Below are 16,930 nucleotides of genomic sequence, written 5' to 3'. Positions count from 1 at the left end.
CCAGCCATCTCATCCTCTGTCGTCCCCTTCTCCTCCTGCTCTCAATCTTTCCCAGCATCAGGGTCTTTTCAAATGAGTCAGCTCTTCGCATCAGGTGGCCAAAGTATTGGAGTATCAGCTTCAACATCAGTCCTTCCAATGAACACCCAGGACTGATTTCCTTTAGGATGGACTGGTTGGATCTCCTTGCAGTCCAAGGGATTCTCAAGAGTCTTCTACAACACCACAGTTCAAAAGCATCAATTTTTCAGCACTCAGCTTTCTTTATAGTCAAACCATCACATCCATACATGATTTTAAAGTCTATCTAAAATTGCCTGATTATATTAATAACCTGTATATAACTTATTTTCAGAAAAGCTTGCAGTTGTGAGGGATTCCCATTCCATGAGGTAATGAGTAATAATTCAACTATGTATTTATCTCAGAAGGTTTTTATAAAAGTTTGAATGTTCCATTCTTACTTTCTCTTCTCTTGCTAGGTTACTCAAGAATTCCTTCTGAACAAGGATAAATTGGTGAAGACAGTCAGGTACCAAAGACCTGATTTATTATTGTTTCAGGTATTTGAAAATAAACTCTTACTTTACAGTGTAAAGTTGGATACTAGAAAGATAAAAAGAGGTAATCACTTTGATTGCTCTGAGAGGAGGTTTGAAGTAGATAGCTATTGAATGCATGTGTATTTTGCAGGCATTTGTATCTACTTTTCATTCCTTTGTCACACAGTAGCTATATATTGCAGACTATAAGACAAATCACAGTTATGCTGTTCTTTACAAGACACCTTAAAGGCCATGTGTAGATGTGTTGTATTCAGGACTGTGTTGAGGGAGAGATGCTAATAACTGGAGAATGTAAAGGTCAAGCATATTGTTACAGAAGACAGTACAGTTTACAAGCACATTGACCTAAATTTAAATTTGGACAGTCTGTCACTTACCATGTAACCCTGGATATGTGTTTTCCTCAAAAATAGAAACAAGATTACCTATCTTGTGAAGTCACTTTGAGGATTTAATGAGACTATTTGTATTAACCCCTAGTACAGTGAGTAGAAAAACAGTCACTCGATAAACTGTAACTGCTTGTTGCTTAGCTCTACCAACCACAGTAATAATAATGGCAACCAACATTTATTGAACATTTAAAATTTCATATTATATTTAACACATTGCGTGTAATCTTCCCTAACTTTATAATCCGTGTGCTGGATTGTATTTTACAGAGAGAAAACATGAGGCTGAAAGAGGTTAAGTAATTTACCCAACATCTAGGAAATATGCTGGCATTCAGACCCAGAACCCTCACAGTGAAATCATTGTGCAATATTGCCTCCTTAGGAGGCTCACTGCTTATGGGAATCTTCTTGTTGACACAACTTTAATATTAGTTATCTCTTATGGAAAAGATAAGATCACCTGAGAGTGCTATTTGTTCACCAAGAGATAATGAAGTCTTATTCTATTTTTTATTACATCTACAGAGATTTACTTTTGAAAAAATGGAGTGGCCCAATCACTATGCATGTGAGAAATTGTTGACACTGTTGACCCACTATGACATGACAGAAAGGAAGCTCGGTCGAAGGCACTCTAATCAACTGCAGCCGATTCGGTAATATAAAGAATTGTATGGACAACTCCCTCTGTTTTCATTGGAACATCTTATGATCTAAAGTATTCTTCTTAATGTCTTTAATAGCAGGATATATCAATATATCTCTGTTTTAGAAGAATGGAGGAAAGGTCTGCTGGAATATTAAAAGCTTGTTCAGGGGTTAGTGTCAAGATAACATAATAAGTTCATGCTTTGATACTTTTCAGCCTCAAGCATGTAGTAATAATAGACTGTTAAAGAAATATAAAAAGTTGTGCTGTGCTAAGTTGCTTCAGTTGTCTCTGACTCTGTGCGATCCTACGGACTTTAGCCCGCCAGGCTCCTCTGTCCATGGGATTCTTTGGGCAAGAATACTGGAATAGGTTACTGTGCCCTCCTCCATGGGATCTTCCCGACCCAGGGACCTGTGTCTCTTATGTCTAACCTGCAATGGCAGGTGGGTTCTTTACCACTATTGCCACCTGGGAGGCCCCTATAAAAAGTTGTAGCTAGGCTTAACTAGGTAATTATCTCAGTGTCAGTGGACCAGAAACGGAACAGAAATGTTAAGTGGAAGGGCTGAAACTGAGACATGGTGACTCTCAGTGAAGGGTATATGATTATTCATTTTATTATTCTTGAAACTTTTCTTAATGTTTGAAAATTTTCAAAATAAAAAGTTTTGGGAAAGTATTAAAAAAGATAAGTTCCAAAGGAGTCACAATCCATTAGCATACATCTTTGATGACAATAGTAGACGTCAGAATGATGGAGTAATATTTCAAAGCTTTGACTAAAAATAATTGGCAACCAAGACATCATTAAAATTATTCACTGGCTGGCAAGACACTTGCAAACATATGAAGATTAAAAGTTTGCCACTCACAGACCCTTGTTAAAAGCACTGTTAAAAGTTGACTTCAGCAAGAAGGAAGTGAACTTGGGGGAAAATGAGGATAATAACAAACAGTGGTCAGCTATAGAAATTGAAAAAATATATTTAGCTAATTTAATAAATCGAATGGAAAAAATATGTATATACATATCTTTATAATGCTTGATAGTTAATATATGATGATGACAATAAACTGACATTCCCAAAGTATGCATGTAAATAGTTAAGGATAATCACTAAAACATGAGAAATACCACTTCTATCTTTAAAACCAGTACATAAAATAGGAATGTAAAACTCCAACCAAAAGAATTATAGGAAGGTGGAAAGGTAAAATAACAAAGATGAGCTTAGTAACCAGAACCGCAAATAAGATGTATGAATAAATCCAACTATGTCAGTAATCGTAATGAATGTAAGTGGATTAAACTCATATATTAAGACATTATATTAGATGAGTAAACAAAATTTAGCAATATTCTGCTTTATAGGGCATGTGTAGAATAAAACTATATTAAGTTTGAAAATAAAACTGAAAATAAAACAGTTTTAAAAGATTTACCAAGGCAAAAATTTACCAAAGTGATGTAGCAAAGTTAAGAGAAGCAAAATAGACTTTAAAACAAAAATTGTTATTATGTAAAAGAGGAACACTGAATAATAATGAGAGGAAAATCTGATAAGATCTAACAATTATAAACACTATCTTTTAAATAAGCAAATCAGAAATAACTACTCAGTAGTTCCCCACAGAATCTTTAGAATATTATTAAAACAATAAAAATTAGTGGGCATTGAGTTATTCAGTCAACAGATTGAAGATTTCCAAATAACTCGTGCAATTAGATCCCATTAGATGTGTTTTTTTTTTTTTTCAGAATCGTTAAAAACCGAATCAGAAATGGAGTTCATTGTTTTGAAATAGAATGGGAAAAGCCTGGTATGTACATACTTTAAGCAAAATTTATAACATTTAGTCATGTATGTTTAGCAGATATCATATGTAAAACGTGTATATAAAAAAGAAATGAATCACATACACCAGTGTACCTGTGCTATATGTAACTCATAATAAATTTTAAATGTCTTAAATTGATATTCCTTTTGTAGTTAATGTTTACAAAAACAATATGGAAATGGTTTTGATGTCTATTTCTAAAGAAAATACTACTACAAAGACTCTGGTCATTGGATTTCACTGTGTAGTCAGTTCTCAAGAAATGAAGGTTGTTGATAGCACCTGCGGTGCTTCCTTTTCTTCCTTCCTTTCCTTCCTTTTCTTTCTTTACTGTGTTTAGTTTTCATGGGAATTTATAGTGTCAAATGACTCTTATTTTCTGTAGACAGAAATACAGTGAGCTCTGAATTAGCTCCAAAACTGAAGGCAGGGGAAGAACTGAGCACTTAAAATGGAAAATAATCCCAAATTCATTTCTGTTTGGCTTTGAAATTAGATTGTATGACTACATGTGACTGAGTGAGAGAATAGATTTGTCAATAAGTTCTAGTTGATGAACAATAAAGAATTACGTAAGCTGTTCAAGGGAATAATAGAAAAGTAGCTAAAGAATTTTGAAAACCATGTAGAAACAGTTTCACCTACTACAGTGTATTTTCAGGAAAGACAATGCCATTAAGCCAGTTTGCCATGCATCTCTTCTGTCTAGAACTCAGGGTTAGGTGCCCACTTTCACTTATCCTTGTTGGAGTTATCCCTTAAGGAGAAAATGTACCCCAGGTTGCTTTAAGAAATACTCTTAAGTTCACTTGTTTCCATTGTTTCTACTTCAGACACATTAATTTACATTTCTTGATAGTTTGGCTTCTTATGTAGTTTTGTCCTCATATAGGATAAACATAAGAATCTAGTGTACTATTTATGTATCTCATTGTAAATGTACACATTAGCATTCTCATTTTTGTTTATTGACTTGAGTTATTATTATTCTTGTGAGTCCAAGTAAGCCTGGGTATTTCCTTGAGAGACTGATAATCTTTGAAACTCAATCTGGAAAATGGTAATAGTTTTGATGACCTTTCAATTCTGTTCTTTTCAGAAGCTACTGCTAAAGACAGCCAATGTTAAAGTTTTAGGAAATTGTCTGTTTTCATTCTTTATCTGGAATTTTACACTTAGGATACTGAATTAAAACTGACTAACCTTTACGTTTAAGGCACTAGATCTGATAGAGTGCCTGATGAACTATGGACTGAGGTTCGTGACATTGTACAGGAGACAGGGATCAAGACCATCCCCATGGAAAAGAAATGCAAAAAAGCAAAATGGCTGTCTGGGGAGGCCTTACAAATAGCTGTGAAAAGAAGAGAAGCGAAAAGCAAAGGAGAAAAGGAAAGATATAAGCATCTGAATGCAGAGTTCCAAAGAATAGCAAGAAGAGATAAGAAAGCCTTCCTCAGTGATCAATGCAAAAAAATAGAGGAAAACAACAGAATGGGAAAGACTAGAGATCTCTTCAAGAAAATTAGAGATACCAAGGGAACATTCCATGCAAAGATGGGCTCGATAAAGGACAGAAATGGTATGGGCCTAAAGAAGCAGAAGATATTTAGAAGAGGTGGCAAGAATACACAGAACTGTACAAAAAAGATCTTCATGACCCAGATAATCATGATGGTGTGATCGCTCACCTAGAGCCAGATATCCTGGAATGTGAAGTCAAGTAGGCCTTAGAAAGCATCAGTACAAACAAAGCTAGTGGAGGTGATGGAATTCCAGTTGAGCTATTTCAAATCCTGAAAGATGATGCTGTGAAGTGCTGCACTCAATATGCCAGCAAATTTGGAAAACTCAGTAGTGGCCACAGGACTGGAAAAGGTCAGTTTTCATTCCAATCCCAAAGAAAGGCAATGCCAAAGAATGCTCAAACTACCACACAATTGTACTCATCTCACACTCTAGTTAAGTAATGCTCAAAATTCTCCAAGCCAGGCTTCAGCAATACGTGAACCATGAACTTCCAGATGTTCAAGCTGGTTTTAGAAAAGGCAGAGGAACCAGAGACCAAATTGCCAACATCTGCTGGATCATGGAAAAAGCAAGAGAGTTCCAGAAAAACATCTATTTCTGCTTTATTGACTATGCCAAAGCCTTTGACTGTGTGGATCACAATAAACTGTGGAAAGTTCTTCAAGAGATGGAAATACCAGACCACCTGACCTGCCTCTTGAGAAATTTGTATGCAGGTCAGGAAGCAACAGTTAGAACTGGACCTGGAACAACAGACTGGTTCCAAATAGGAAAAGGAGTACATCAAGGCTGTATATTGTCACCCTGCTTATTTAACTTCTATGCAGAGTACATCATGAGAAGCGCTGGGCTGGAAGAAGCACAAGCTAGAATCAAGATTGCCGGGAGAAATATCAATCACCTCAGATATGCAGATGACACCACCCTTATGGCAGAAAGTGAAGAGGAACTACAAAGCCTCTTGATGAAGGTGAAAGTGGAGAGTGAAAAAGTTGGCTTAAAACTCAACATTCAGAAACGAAGATTATGGCATCTGGTCCCATCACTTAATGGGAAATAGATGGGGCAACAGTGGAAACAGTGTCAGACTTTATTTTTCTGGGCTCCAAAATCATTTCAGATGGTGACTGCAGCCATGAGATTAAAAGACGCTTACTCCTTGGAAGGAAAGTTATGACCAACCTAGATAGCACATTCAAAAGCAGAGACATTACTTTGCCAGCAAAGGTCCGTCTAGTCAAGGCTATGGTTTTTCCTGTGGTCATGTATGGATGTGAGAATTGGACTGTGAAGAAAGCTGAGCGCCGAAGAAATGATGCTTTTGAACTGTGGTGTTGGAGAAGATTCTTGCGAGTCCCTTGGACTGCAAGGAGATCCAACCAGTCCATTCTAAAGGAGATCAGCCCTGGGTGTTCTTTGGAAGGGCTGATGCTAAAGCTGAAACTCCAGTACTTTGACCATCTCACGCAAAGAGTTGACTCACTGGAAAAGACTCTGAAGCTGGGAGGGATTGGGGGCAGGAGGAGAAGGGGACGACAGAGGATGAGATGGCTAGATGGCATTACCGACTCGATGGACGTGAGTCTGAGTGAACTCCGGGAGTTGGTGATGGACAGGGAGGCCTGGTGTGCTGCGATTCATGGGGTCGCAAAGAGTCGGACACGACTGAGTGACTGAACTGAACTGAACCTTTCTCTAAGCTGTTCCTACCGTCTCTAAAACAAGAGAAATTTAAAGTTCTAATTTAAATGGAACTTCATTCCAGCTCTTGCCAGGTGGAAAAAGATCACTTCTGTATCAACAGATTATTAGAATAGAGATGTTGTAAAGTAAGATTTGCATGAGTTATCCATTTGTGATAACCTAGTTGACCTCGTAAAATGAGTTACCTGGGAAAATGGAGTATTTCAGATCTGTTAGTAAGGTTGTTTTATTGTATTTTTAATCCGTTAGAACATTATGCTATAGAAGATAAACATGGAGAATTGGCTGTACAAACAATAGAAGAAGAGTCATTGTTTGAAGCAGCTTATCCTGAGATTGTTGCTATTTACCAAAAACAAAAGTCAGAAAATAAAGGGAAGAAACAAAAAAGTAAGTATCCCATTTGATAACTATTTATGCTGCGCACATAAATGAATTGTCCTATTTGAATCTACCGTGTCCAAATTTTGCTGATTCTGTAAAATCAAGAGTAAGGATTATATTCTTGCTCCTTTGTTTTGACATACTTTGTTTTAAAATATGAAAACCTGGAAAAAAACATTCTGCTCTGAGTCTGGTAACTTAACTGAGTGTTAATAATAGTAATTACACTAACCATTTATTGAGCAATTAGTATGTATAACATATTTAGGATTATAAATACATTTTATTTCCCAGAACTCAGTGAAGAAATTTTAACGTTATTTTATAACATGACAGTAATAACAGTATTTCTGAAAGAAAATATTTTATAATATTTTATTAATAATTATTTTGTTATAATTAGGTATAAAACAGTTTTCAGGAATGCAGTGAGACAAAAGAGGAAAAAATTGATCATATAGATTTCTGATCTGAACTCTTTTTTATTTACCCACATTAAAGAAAATAAAATAGATTTAAAATAGATTTTAATTGTATTATGTATTTGTTTCTTTTCAGGCATGAAAATTAAGTCTAAAGGAAACAGTTTGCTAGAATCAGATGAGATGATGAAAGTTCAGTCACATATGACTTTAAAACCCACATGGGAAATCTTTCCTGATCAGAATTCTAAGTTAAGCTTGGAAATTTCCCCTGATTCTACATCACCCGAGGAATCTATTTCCACATCATTGAATGTCTTGCTTTTAGCTGAAGATGCTGCCTGTTTGACTACACAAGAACAGTTAATATCTTCTCCAAGATCTTTGGCTATGCAGCAAATTAAAGATATCAGTAAGTCTCTAATTGCAGAATCTAGTCAACCTAGTACCTCATCCCATAATATATCCGCAGTTGCTGATCTGCACTTGAGCACCATCGACTGGGAAGGTACTTCTTTTAGTACTTCTTTTAGTGATTCTCCAGGCATCCCCAGGAACACATTTACTCATGATTTAAAATCGGAACTTGAAACAGCTATTCCTGACAGTTTTAAAAATAATCCAGAGCAGTTGTATTGTGAAGCAGAACGGCACACCACCAGTGTTAATAAACTGTCCTGTTGGGATCTTCAGAAGACTAATCCTGAGGAGCACCTACTTTCTGGCATTAGTGATTTACATCTTCAGGATTTACCCTTAAAGGAACGAATACTTATAAAATCATATCCTCAGAATACTGTAGAACCAGACGTTGGCCTAAAAACTTTGTCCCTACTTACTGTAAAAGAACAGTGTGTTGCTAATAGTACTTCTCGTTGTCCACCACATCTTTCCAAGGATCTAGGAATTCATTTGCAAAATGAATCTAGAAACTGTAAAGTTCTAAAAGGAGACCAGCTATTTCAAGAAAATGATAAATCAAGTACATCTGTACCCTTGTCTGTCAATAACCCAGGAACGAAAACCTCCAGTGTTAGAACTGGGCCACCAAATGCTACTTTAGATCATAGTAGAAAAGCTGGTGTTCAAATCGCTCGGAAAACTGTAATGAAGAAGAGCGTGTGCCTTGACAGACTTTCCTCTGATGAAGAGAGTGTCCCAAAGTTTGGGAAAGCTAAATCCACAACTCAAAAAATGAAGCAGAGTTCTCAGAAGCATAGCCCAACCCAGTTCAAGAAAAATGATCCCAACAAATTGAGTAACCCTAAGGCATATATTAAAGAAATTGAGCAGTGTGTCCAGGCTTATAAAACAGCTAGAAATGAAGAAGCCTGTCTCCCAGATGCAGCAAAAGAGCCTCCGAGTTTTCTACATAACCATAAGGATAAAGATGACTCTGGTACCTGTTTGGATAGTCCTCTTCCTTTAAGTCAGAGATTAAAACTAAGGTTCCAAAACACTTGAAATTTAAAGTATTCAGGTATGACTTAGTATTCTAATACTGATGGCATTAGCAGAAGCAGAAGGAAGGTATCTGATTAATGTGTAGTAGAAAAATTTAATGTAGTTCTATATATTATGAGACCCTTGCCATTTTAATCAAAACTGTAATTAAAATGTTCCCTAAAACTTTGGTTTTAAAGCATTATCCTCTGTGGTGAAAACTCCAGATAATGTATATTTTTATAACATACTTTTTCCATTTTAAAAAATATCTTTATTGATTATGCTTTAGTCATATCCTTGAAATGTTAGCATAGCACTAGACAGAGTAAACGCTGTACCCATTTGTTCATTTTTACTCATTTCTTCCACAAGCCTCTAAAGCATTTTTGGATATTACAACTTGTTCCCCGGAGGATAACTCTTTATAATTGCCTGCATTCTCATGTCTTCTATTGTACCTTTCTGGGAGTTACATTTACTTTCAATGTGAAGATACTTTCAACTGCTCTTCCAGTTTCAGTAATCTCATTCTCTTTTGTGAAATAAAATTCACAAAACTGTATATATAGTGAAAGTCATGGTTGTAGTAGTTGATTAAATTTGGAAAGCTACTTCTTACATATCCCCAGAGGTTCACAGGTATGCCAAATGGACAAAGATTTGAAACATAGAATGTATAACCAGAAGAGGATTAGAAACTTGCTTGGAATCATGCAACTAATTAATAGTGGTATGAGAACCAGATTTCTTTTTTATAGCACTTTTTTCTTTCCCTTTTTGTAAAAAAAAAAAAAAAAAAAAAAGAATCTGTGGCTTCCTGGGTGGCTCAAGGGTGAAGAATCCTCCTGCAATGCAGGAAACACGAATTTGATTTCTGGGTCAGGCAGATCCTCCTGGAGAAGGAAATGGGATCGAACCCAGGTCCCCTGCATTGCAGGCGGATTCTTTACCAGCTGAGCCACAAGGGAAGCCAAAGAATACCAGAGTAGGTAGCCTATCCTTTCAATGGATCTTCCCAACCCAGGAATCAAACCAGGGTTTCCTGCATTGCAGGCAGATTCTTTACCAACTGAGCTATCAGGGAAGCCCAAAGAAATGGCAACCCACTCCAGTATTCTTGCCTAGGAAATTCCATGGACAGAGGAGCCTGGTGGGCTACTCTGGGAGCATGGGGTCGCAAGAGTCAGACATGGCTTAGCAACTAAACAACAACATATAATACTCACATCAATACCTCCAAATATTAAGTTATTCATTACTTTACCTACCACTCAAAAATTCTAAAGGGAACCAGATTGGAAAGGAAAAAGTAAAACTATTGCTACTTGCAATGGTAAGACCTCATGTTTATGAAATTCTGAGGAATTCACTAAAAACTATTAGAACTGATCAATAGTTCAACAGGTTGCAGGATACAAGGTCAAGATACAAACATCAGTTGTATATCTATACTCCTGCAATAAATAATACTAAAATTCTTTTTACAACAACAAAAAAATACTTTGGAATAAATTTAACAAAAGAAACAAAAAATGTACTCTGAAAACTATAAAATATCACTGAAAGAAATTCAAGATAATCTAAATAAATGAAAAGACATCCATGTTCATGGATCAGGAGACCTGATATTGAGATGAGAATACTTCCCAAACAAATTTGCAGATTCAGTGCAATCCCCACCAGTTCCAGCTGATTTCTGTATAGAAACTGATAAACTAATTCTGAAATATATATGGAAATTTAAAAGACACAGAATAGGCAAAATAATCTACAGAAATGATAAGGCAGTACTTGCCCTTCTGATTCTGATTTCAAAATTTACCATAAAACTACAGTAATGATTGTGTTGAATGCCATAAAGGTAGACATATAGGTCAGTGAGATAGAATGGAAGGTCCAAAAATATGTCCTTGGGCTTCTTAGGTGGCTCAATGGTAAAAAATCTGCCAGCAAGGAAACATAGGAGAAAGTGGGTTTCATCCCTGGGTCGGGAAGATCCCTGTAGAAAAAAATGACAACCCACTCCAGTATTCTTGCCTGGAGAATCCCATGGTCAGGGGAACCTGGCAAGCTACAGTCCTTCAGGTCACAAAGAGTCGGACATGACTTAGCGACTAAACAACAGCAGCAACAACAAAAACTCATTTGACTTTGCTATAAGTTTCCTCTTTTAAAAATTTCCCATATGCCTTTAAATAGTTTAGTTAGAAATAACATGAATTTATATATGAAAACAATAAATTTACTTTGAAGGCCTGACATTAGAAAAATTGACAGTATGGTGGCTACCAAGAGTGTTATTTCCTTGGTAAACTTAACCACATTTTAGAATTTAGCCAGTTTTCAACTAGTATCACATATTTATAGTAATCTCAGTTTTAAATGCATGTGTAATATAACTTTTAAATTTTCAAGGACTTAGGCTTTTGGCATAAATTGGATATTAATTACTGCATAGATACGTGTACAGCTCTAAGTTCTGAAGTTAGAGTTGAATAAAACGCCAGTACTATGCATTGAAGGGGATGAGGATGAAGTTCTACTTTGGAGTAATTAATTTGGATTTGAACTGCTTACCTGACCCCACGCGCAGTAGATTTATGTTCTCAGACATATACCTAAAGACTCCTTTTTCACCGACTTCTTTTTATTGTGGTATAATTTACGTACAATAAAATCCACTCATTTTAAGTGTAAGTTTGATGAATTTTGGTAATTGTGTCCATTTGTGTAACTTAAACCACAATCAAAATATGGAAAATTTCCATCACCCCGAAGTTTCTTTATGCTTCTTTGTAGTTAATCCTCTCTCCCAAGCCTTGATCCCAGGCAACAACTGATATGCTTTTCTCACTATGGTTTGCTTTTTCTAGAATTTCTATAAGCAGGACCATACAATATATAGTCTTTGACTTTCTGCTTAGTACATTTTTAAGACTTATATGTGTTGTATATATTAATATCTTGTGGTGTAGAGTAGTATGACATAATTTAATTGTAGAGTAGTATGACAGAATATTCAGTTCAGTCATTTAGTTGTGTCCAACTCTTTGTGACCCCATGGACTACAGCACGTCAGGCTTCCCTGTCCATCAACAACTCACAGAGTTTGCCCAAACTCGTGTCTATCAAGTCGGGCATGCCATCCAACCAACTTGTCCTCTGTTGTCCCCTTTTCCTCCTGCCTTCAGTCTTTCCCAGCATCAGGGTCTTTTCAAATGAGTCGGCTCTTCACATCAGATGGCCAAAGTATTGGAGTTTCAGCTTCAGCATCAGTCCTTTCAATGAATATTCAGGGTTGATTTCCTTTAGGATTGACTGGTTGGATCTCCTTGCTGTTCAAGTGACCCTGAAGAGTCTTCTCCAGCACCACAGTTCAAAAGCGTCAATTCTTCAGCGCCCAGTCTTCTTTATAGTCCAACTCTCACATCATACATGACTACTAGAAAAACCATAGCTTTAACTGTATGGCCCTTTGTTGGCAAAGTGATGTCTCTGCTTTTTAATACACTGTTAAGTTTATCATAGCTTTTCTTTTTTTTTTTATTTATTTTTTAAATTTTATTTTATTTAACTTTACAATATTGTATTGGTTTTGCTTCAAGGAGCAAGTGTCTTAATTTTGTGGCTGCAGTCACCAAGAAAATAGTCTCTCACTGTTTCCATTGTTTCCCCATCTATTTGCCATGAAATGATGGAACCAGATGCCATGTCATTTTTTGAATGGCGTAATATTTATACACCATAATTTATTATGTCATCAGTTGATGGAAAATAGAGTTTTCACATTTTGGCTATTATGGATAGTGTGGCCATGAATATTCAGAAAGAGGTCTTTAGGTGGACATATATTTTCACTTCGGATAAATAAGAAGGAGATTGCTGGTTCATTTGATCAGCATCGGAGAAGGCACTGGCACCCCACTCCAGAACTCTTGCCTGGAAAATCCCATGGACGGAGGAGCCTGGTAGGCTGCAGTCCATGGGGTCACTAAGAGTCGGGCACAACTGAGCGACTTCCCTTTCACTTTTCACCTTCATGCATTGGAGAAGGAAATGGCAACCCACTCCAGTGTTCTTGCCTGGAGAATCCCAGGGACGGGGGAGCCAGGTAGGCTGCTGTCTATGGGGTCGCACTGAGTCGGACACAACTGAAGTGACTTAGCAGCAGCAGTTGATTAGCATATGTTTAATTTTTTAAGGTACTAGCACAGTCTTCCAAAAAACCATTGTGTTCCCAACAACTATACATTGGGGTTTTAATTATGCTGCTGCTGCTGCTAAGTCGCTTCAGTTGTGTCCGACTCTGTGCGACCATTGTCACAAAAACTTAATGTTGTCAGTCATTTTCATTTTAGTCATTCTAATTGGTGCATGGTGGATCTCATTGTGACTTTGTCTTTTCCTGATAATTGAAGAAGTATCATGCATATTGGGCATTTGTGTGTCTTGTGAAATTTCAGTTCTTTTTGCCAAATTTTAAATCGGGTAGTTTGTTGTCTTGTTATTCAATTATAAGTGTTATTTGTTTCTAGATACAAGCTCTTTGTCAGATATATGTTTTGCACATATTATATCCCTGAGTCATTTTAACTGTCTTTAAAAAAGCAAAATAATTAAAATTTTTATATCTATTAATTTTTGTTTCCACTGGCCTATCTAAGATATATTTGTCTAACCTAATGTCCCAGCTATTTTTTCTGTTTTCTCCTACAAGTTAAATGGTGTTTACCTCTTACATTTGGGTCTGATTTGTTTCAAGTTAATTTTTGTGTATCATGTGAGATAAGAACTGAGGGACATTTTTTTCCTATACAGATGTCTACTTGCATGATCACAATTTGTTGAAAAGAAATTTTCCCTCATTGAATTACCTTGACTCCTTTGTTGAAAAATCAGTGGCCCATGAAAAGTGTGAGTCTGTTGCTAAACTATTTTTTCCATTAATCTGTTTGCCTATCATCACTCCAACACCACCATCTTGATTACTATAGATTTATAGTAAGTCTTGAAATCAAGCAGTTTATCCTTGTTCATTATATTTTCTTGTCAAGGTCACCAATTGACCTCCATATTACTAAAGCTAATAAACAACTTACAGTCTTAAATTTACCTTTCTGCAGACTCAAAGACAATTGAACTTTCCTTGAAATCTTCTATTATCTTGTTTTCCATGTCAACACTGCTTCTTGGTTTATATCCCTCCTCCTTGGCTATCATTTTAAACTCCTCATAGGCGCAAATATTCATGCTCATTCAATATTAATACTTGTGTTCCTTCAGTTTTCTCTCTTATTCACTCTAGATATTTTCTACCCTCATGACTTCAGCTGCTTATGTGTTTATGATTCAGACATGGATCATTAGCCAAAGTTTCTCTCCTAACCTATAGATCTGCTTACTTAACCAATTTCTGACATCACTGGGAATGAGTACAGTGATAGAGATGGGTTGAAGCTTCAAACTCCAAGTTTTGCTGTAACTGATTCCTGGTTCCAAATGAAGTCATTTGTGTAGTGAATATTCATTCAATCTAGCGACGACATTAACTCATGGTCGATTAAATAAGTATTATGTACATCAAATGTCAAGGACTGCCAGGAGAGACAAAGTGGAGTAAAACCCATTGTTTACTTTCAAGGAATTGACAATCTAGAGCAAGGTAGGGCAATTTGGCATATTTACACCCAAGAATAAATTGTACTGGCAAGCACAGAATTGTTCAATGAATGAGATAGACAATCAATACTATAGGAGTCTTTCAGAGGAAGGAAGATTCCTTCAGCAAACATAAAGATCTGACTGGGCTTTGAAGGGTAGTTTCCCTGGTGGCTCAGAAGGTAGAGTCCGCCTGCAGTGCAGGAGACCTGGATTCAGTTCCTGAGTTGGGAAGATACCCTGGAGGAGGAAATGGCAACCCACCCTAGTATTCTTGCCTGGAAAAACCCTTGTGGGCTACAGGCCATGGAGTTGCAAAGAGTCAGATACAACTAAGCGACTAACCCTTGTGTCTTGTGTAAAGGGTAGGCAACAATTTGATTGACAAAACTGGAGCAGTATTACCAGCAGAGGACCTTTCAGTGGATGAGTGAATAACTTCAAGAAACCTCGACATGGACTTCCCAGGTGGCATGGGTGTGGGGGGGTGGGCAGGGGGAATCCACCTGCCAAGCAGGAGATACCGGTTTGATCCCTGGAGAAGGAAATGACAACCCATTCCAGTATTCTTCCCATGAACAAAGAAGCCTGGCAGGCTACAGTCTCTGGAGTCTTTTTTGGAACTCCAGGCTCCATAGAATAAATCACTATGCAGGCAAAGGAATCACCAGGAGTTGTAGAGAAGTAGTGAGGAATTTGGAGCAGAAAGCAAACTAAGATGTCTTAGGGCAAAGGGAAAAAAAAACGTAGCAAAGAAACTGACCTAGATGCTAAAGGATTCTGAAAATATAAACCACATATGAAAGTTTATGTGTGAGTACATCAATTCACACATTTAAGTACCAAAGTTGCACCCAACCTGGTCAGAGAAAAGAAGGAAAACAAGGAATTTTAAACCACTGGGCAAGGGAGAAAACTAACATTTCTTGAGTATCTACTATGCATGTGCAAATGAAGGTTCTTGACAAGAGTTTTTATCCTGTCAACATCTCTGTAAGGACTGTATTGCAATACTGTGTGCACCCAGAATGTTGCACAGAGTTTGATTCTTTGATTCACTAATTCTTATTCACGAATCAAGACAGTGTAAACATAGTTTCTCTAAAAGGAACTATATGGCTTCTTATGGATCTCTGCTAGTCCCTACAGACATCTACGATATTAGCTATAAGTAGTTTTGTGTCGATTGACTTGCATTTTTGTCTCAGGCACAAGCTGTGAGCATCTTGTATTTCTGAATCTGTAGCACCTAGCAGAGGGGCTGGCACAGAAAGCATTCCGTGAATGGGTGCTGATTGCTGGTAATGAATTCAGGATCTTAGTTCTTCCACTCTCTGGAGAAAGATCAAATCCGTTTGGATGGTTCCTTGATCACTAGCCTGCTTTAGTCATTTTCAGGTGCCATGGCGAGATGTCTTGCTTTCTGAAGGTGAAGGGGCTCAATCACCTGCTGACTGTTCCTGTTGTGCTGGTAGCACTTAGGGTAAAACAGCTTAAATAATATTACTGAAGTCAACTGCCTTTCATCTGCGGATCAACGTGGCAACATTTATCACCTTCTCAGCCAGGAAAAGCTTTTATCGGGCTCAGCTAACAGCTCATATTAGTCTCTTGCAAGGACTTGCCACATTGCCTTTAAACTGAGATGCTGCAGAGTCAGCCCCAGAAGTAATCCAAAAATGTGGAACCTTTCCTGATGATTGTCAGAATAAATAGCTTATTCAGCCCCATTCCAGATAAATTCAACAAATTGTTTGGCAGTGGTGAAGAGGGTCATCAGCAAAGTAGGCTGACCCTTCTGTGGGCAGAATGACTGAATATTTTGCTAATATTGGAAGAATTATTTTCGTAGGCATCAAAGCAGAATTTCTTTACTAGGGATTAAATGTCTGGACTTCCTCAGCATTTTTCTCTGCCAAGACCTGAAAAGGGAGACATTGACCTCCCAAATGGCAAAAGATGCCGGTACATTTAGAATTGTCTGATCAAAGACCTAATGAATGAATTCTCTGGTGTTTGCATCATCATAACTTAAAAACTTCATTTCCCACTCAGCAGATACCTGCCTTTCAGCTGTGAGTAGAGTCTGAAAAGGGCTGTCCTTTGAGAATGAGTGATTTATTCTATGTGAATGTAGACTACAAATCCTTCGTCTTTTTGTCTGGTTTCAGTAACTGCTCCAAAGGAATTCTTATGATTAAAATAATTTATATTTTTGTTAAACTGAGAATGCTGCCTCTGGATGCCAGATGTCAGGCTTATTTTATAGGTTTGTGTCCAAACACAGACCTCTCTTGTCTGGGCCCCATGAAGGTGCCACGACTTCACAGCTGG

The 16,930-nt window shown here is 37.1% G+C and overlaps 1 protein-coding gene across 6 annotated transcripts in view; it reads left to right on the top strand.

Moving 5' to 3' along the window:
* GEN1 (GEN1 Holliday junction 5' flap endonuclease) overlaps positions 1-9,512 on the top strand; it is a 28,649-nt gene extending 19,137 nt beyond the window's left edge. For all 6 annotated transcript variants that reach the window (XM_044926225.2, XM_006051883.4, XM_006051886.4 and 3 more), the window contains 6 exons: positions 356-392; positions 483-563; positions 1,487-1,617; positions 3,373-3,434; positions 6,936-7,076; positions 7,629-9,512. In XM_044926225.2, the coding sequence (XP_044782160.2) occupies positions 356-392; positions 483-563; positions 1,487-1,617; positions 3,373-3,434; positions 6,936-7,076; positions 7,629-8,956 (1,780 nt within the window). In that variant the 3' untranslated portion in view covers positions 8,957-9,512. The remainder of the gene's footprint in view (positions 1-355; positions 393-482; positions 564-1,486; positions 1,618-3,372; positions 3,435-6,935; positions 7,077-7,628) is intronic.
* The last annotated feature ends 7,418 nt before the right edge of the window (positions 9,513-16,930 follow it).

This window comes from Bubalus bubalis, chromosome 12 (assembly GCF_019923935.1).
Source record: "Bubalus bubalis isolate 160015118507 breed Murrah chromosome 12, NDDB_SH_1, whole genome shotgun sequence".
NCBI classification, from domain to species: Eukaryota; Metazoa; Chordata; class Mammalia; order Artiodactyla; family Bovidae; genus Bubalus; species Bubalus bubalis.
Note: the sequence above shows the minus strand (reverse complement) of the source record. Positions and strands in the feature narration are given on the sequence as shown.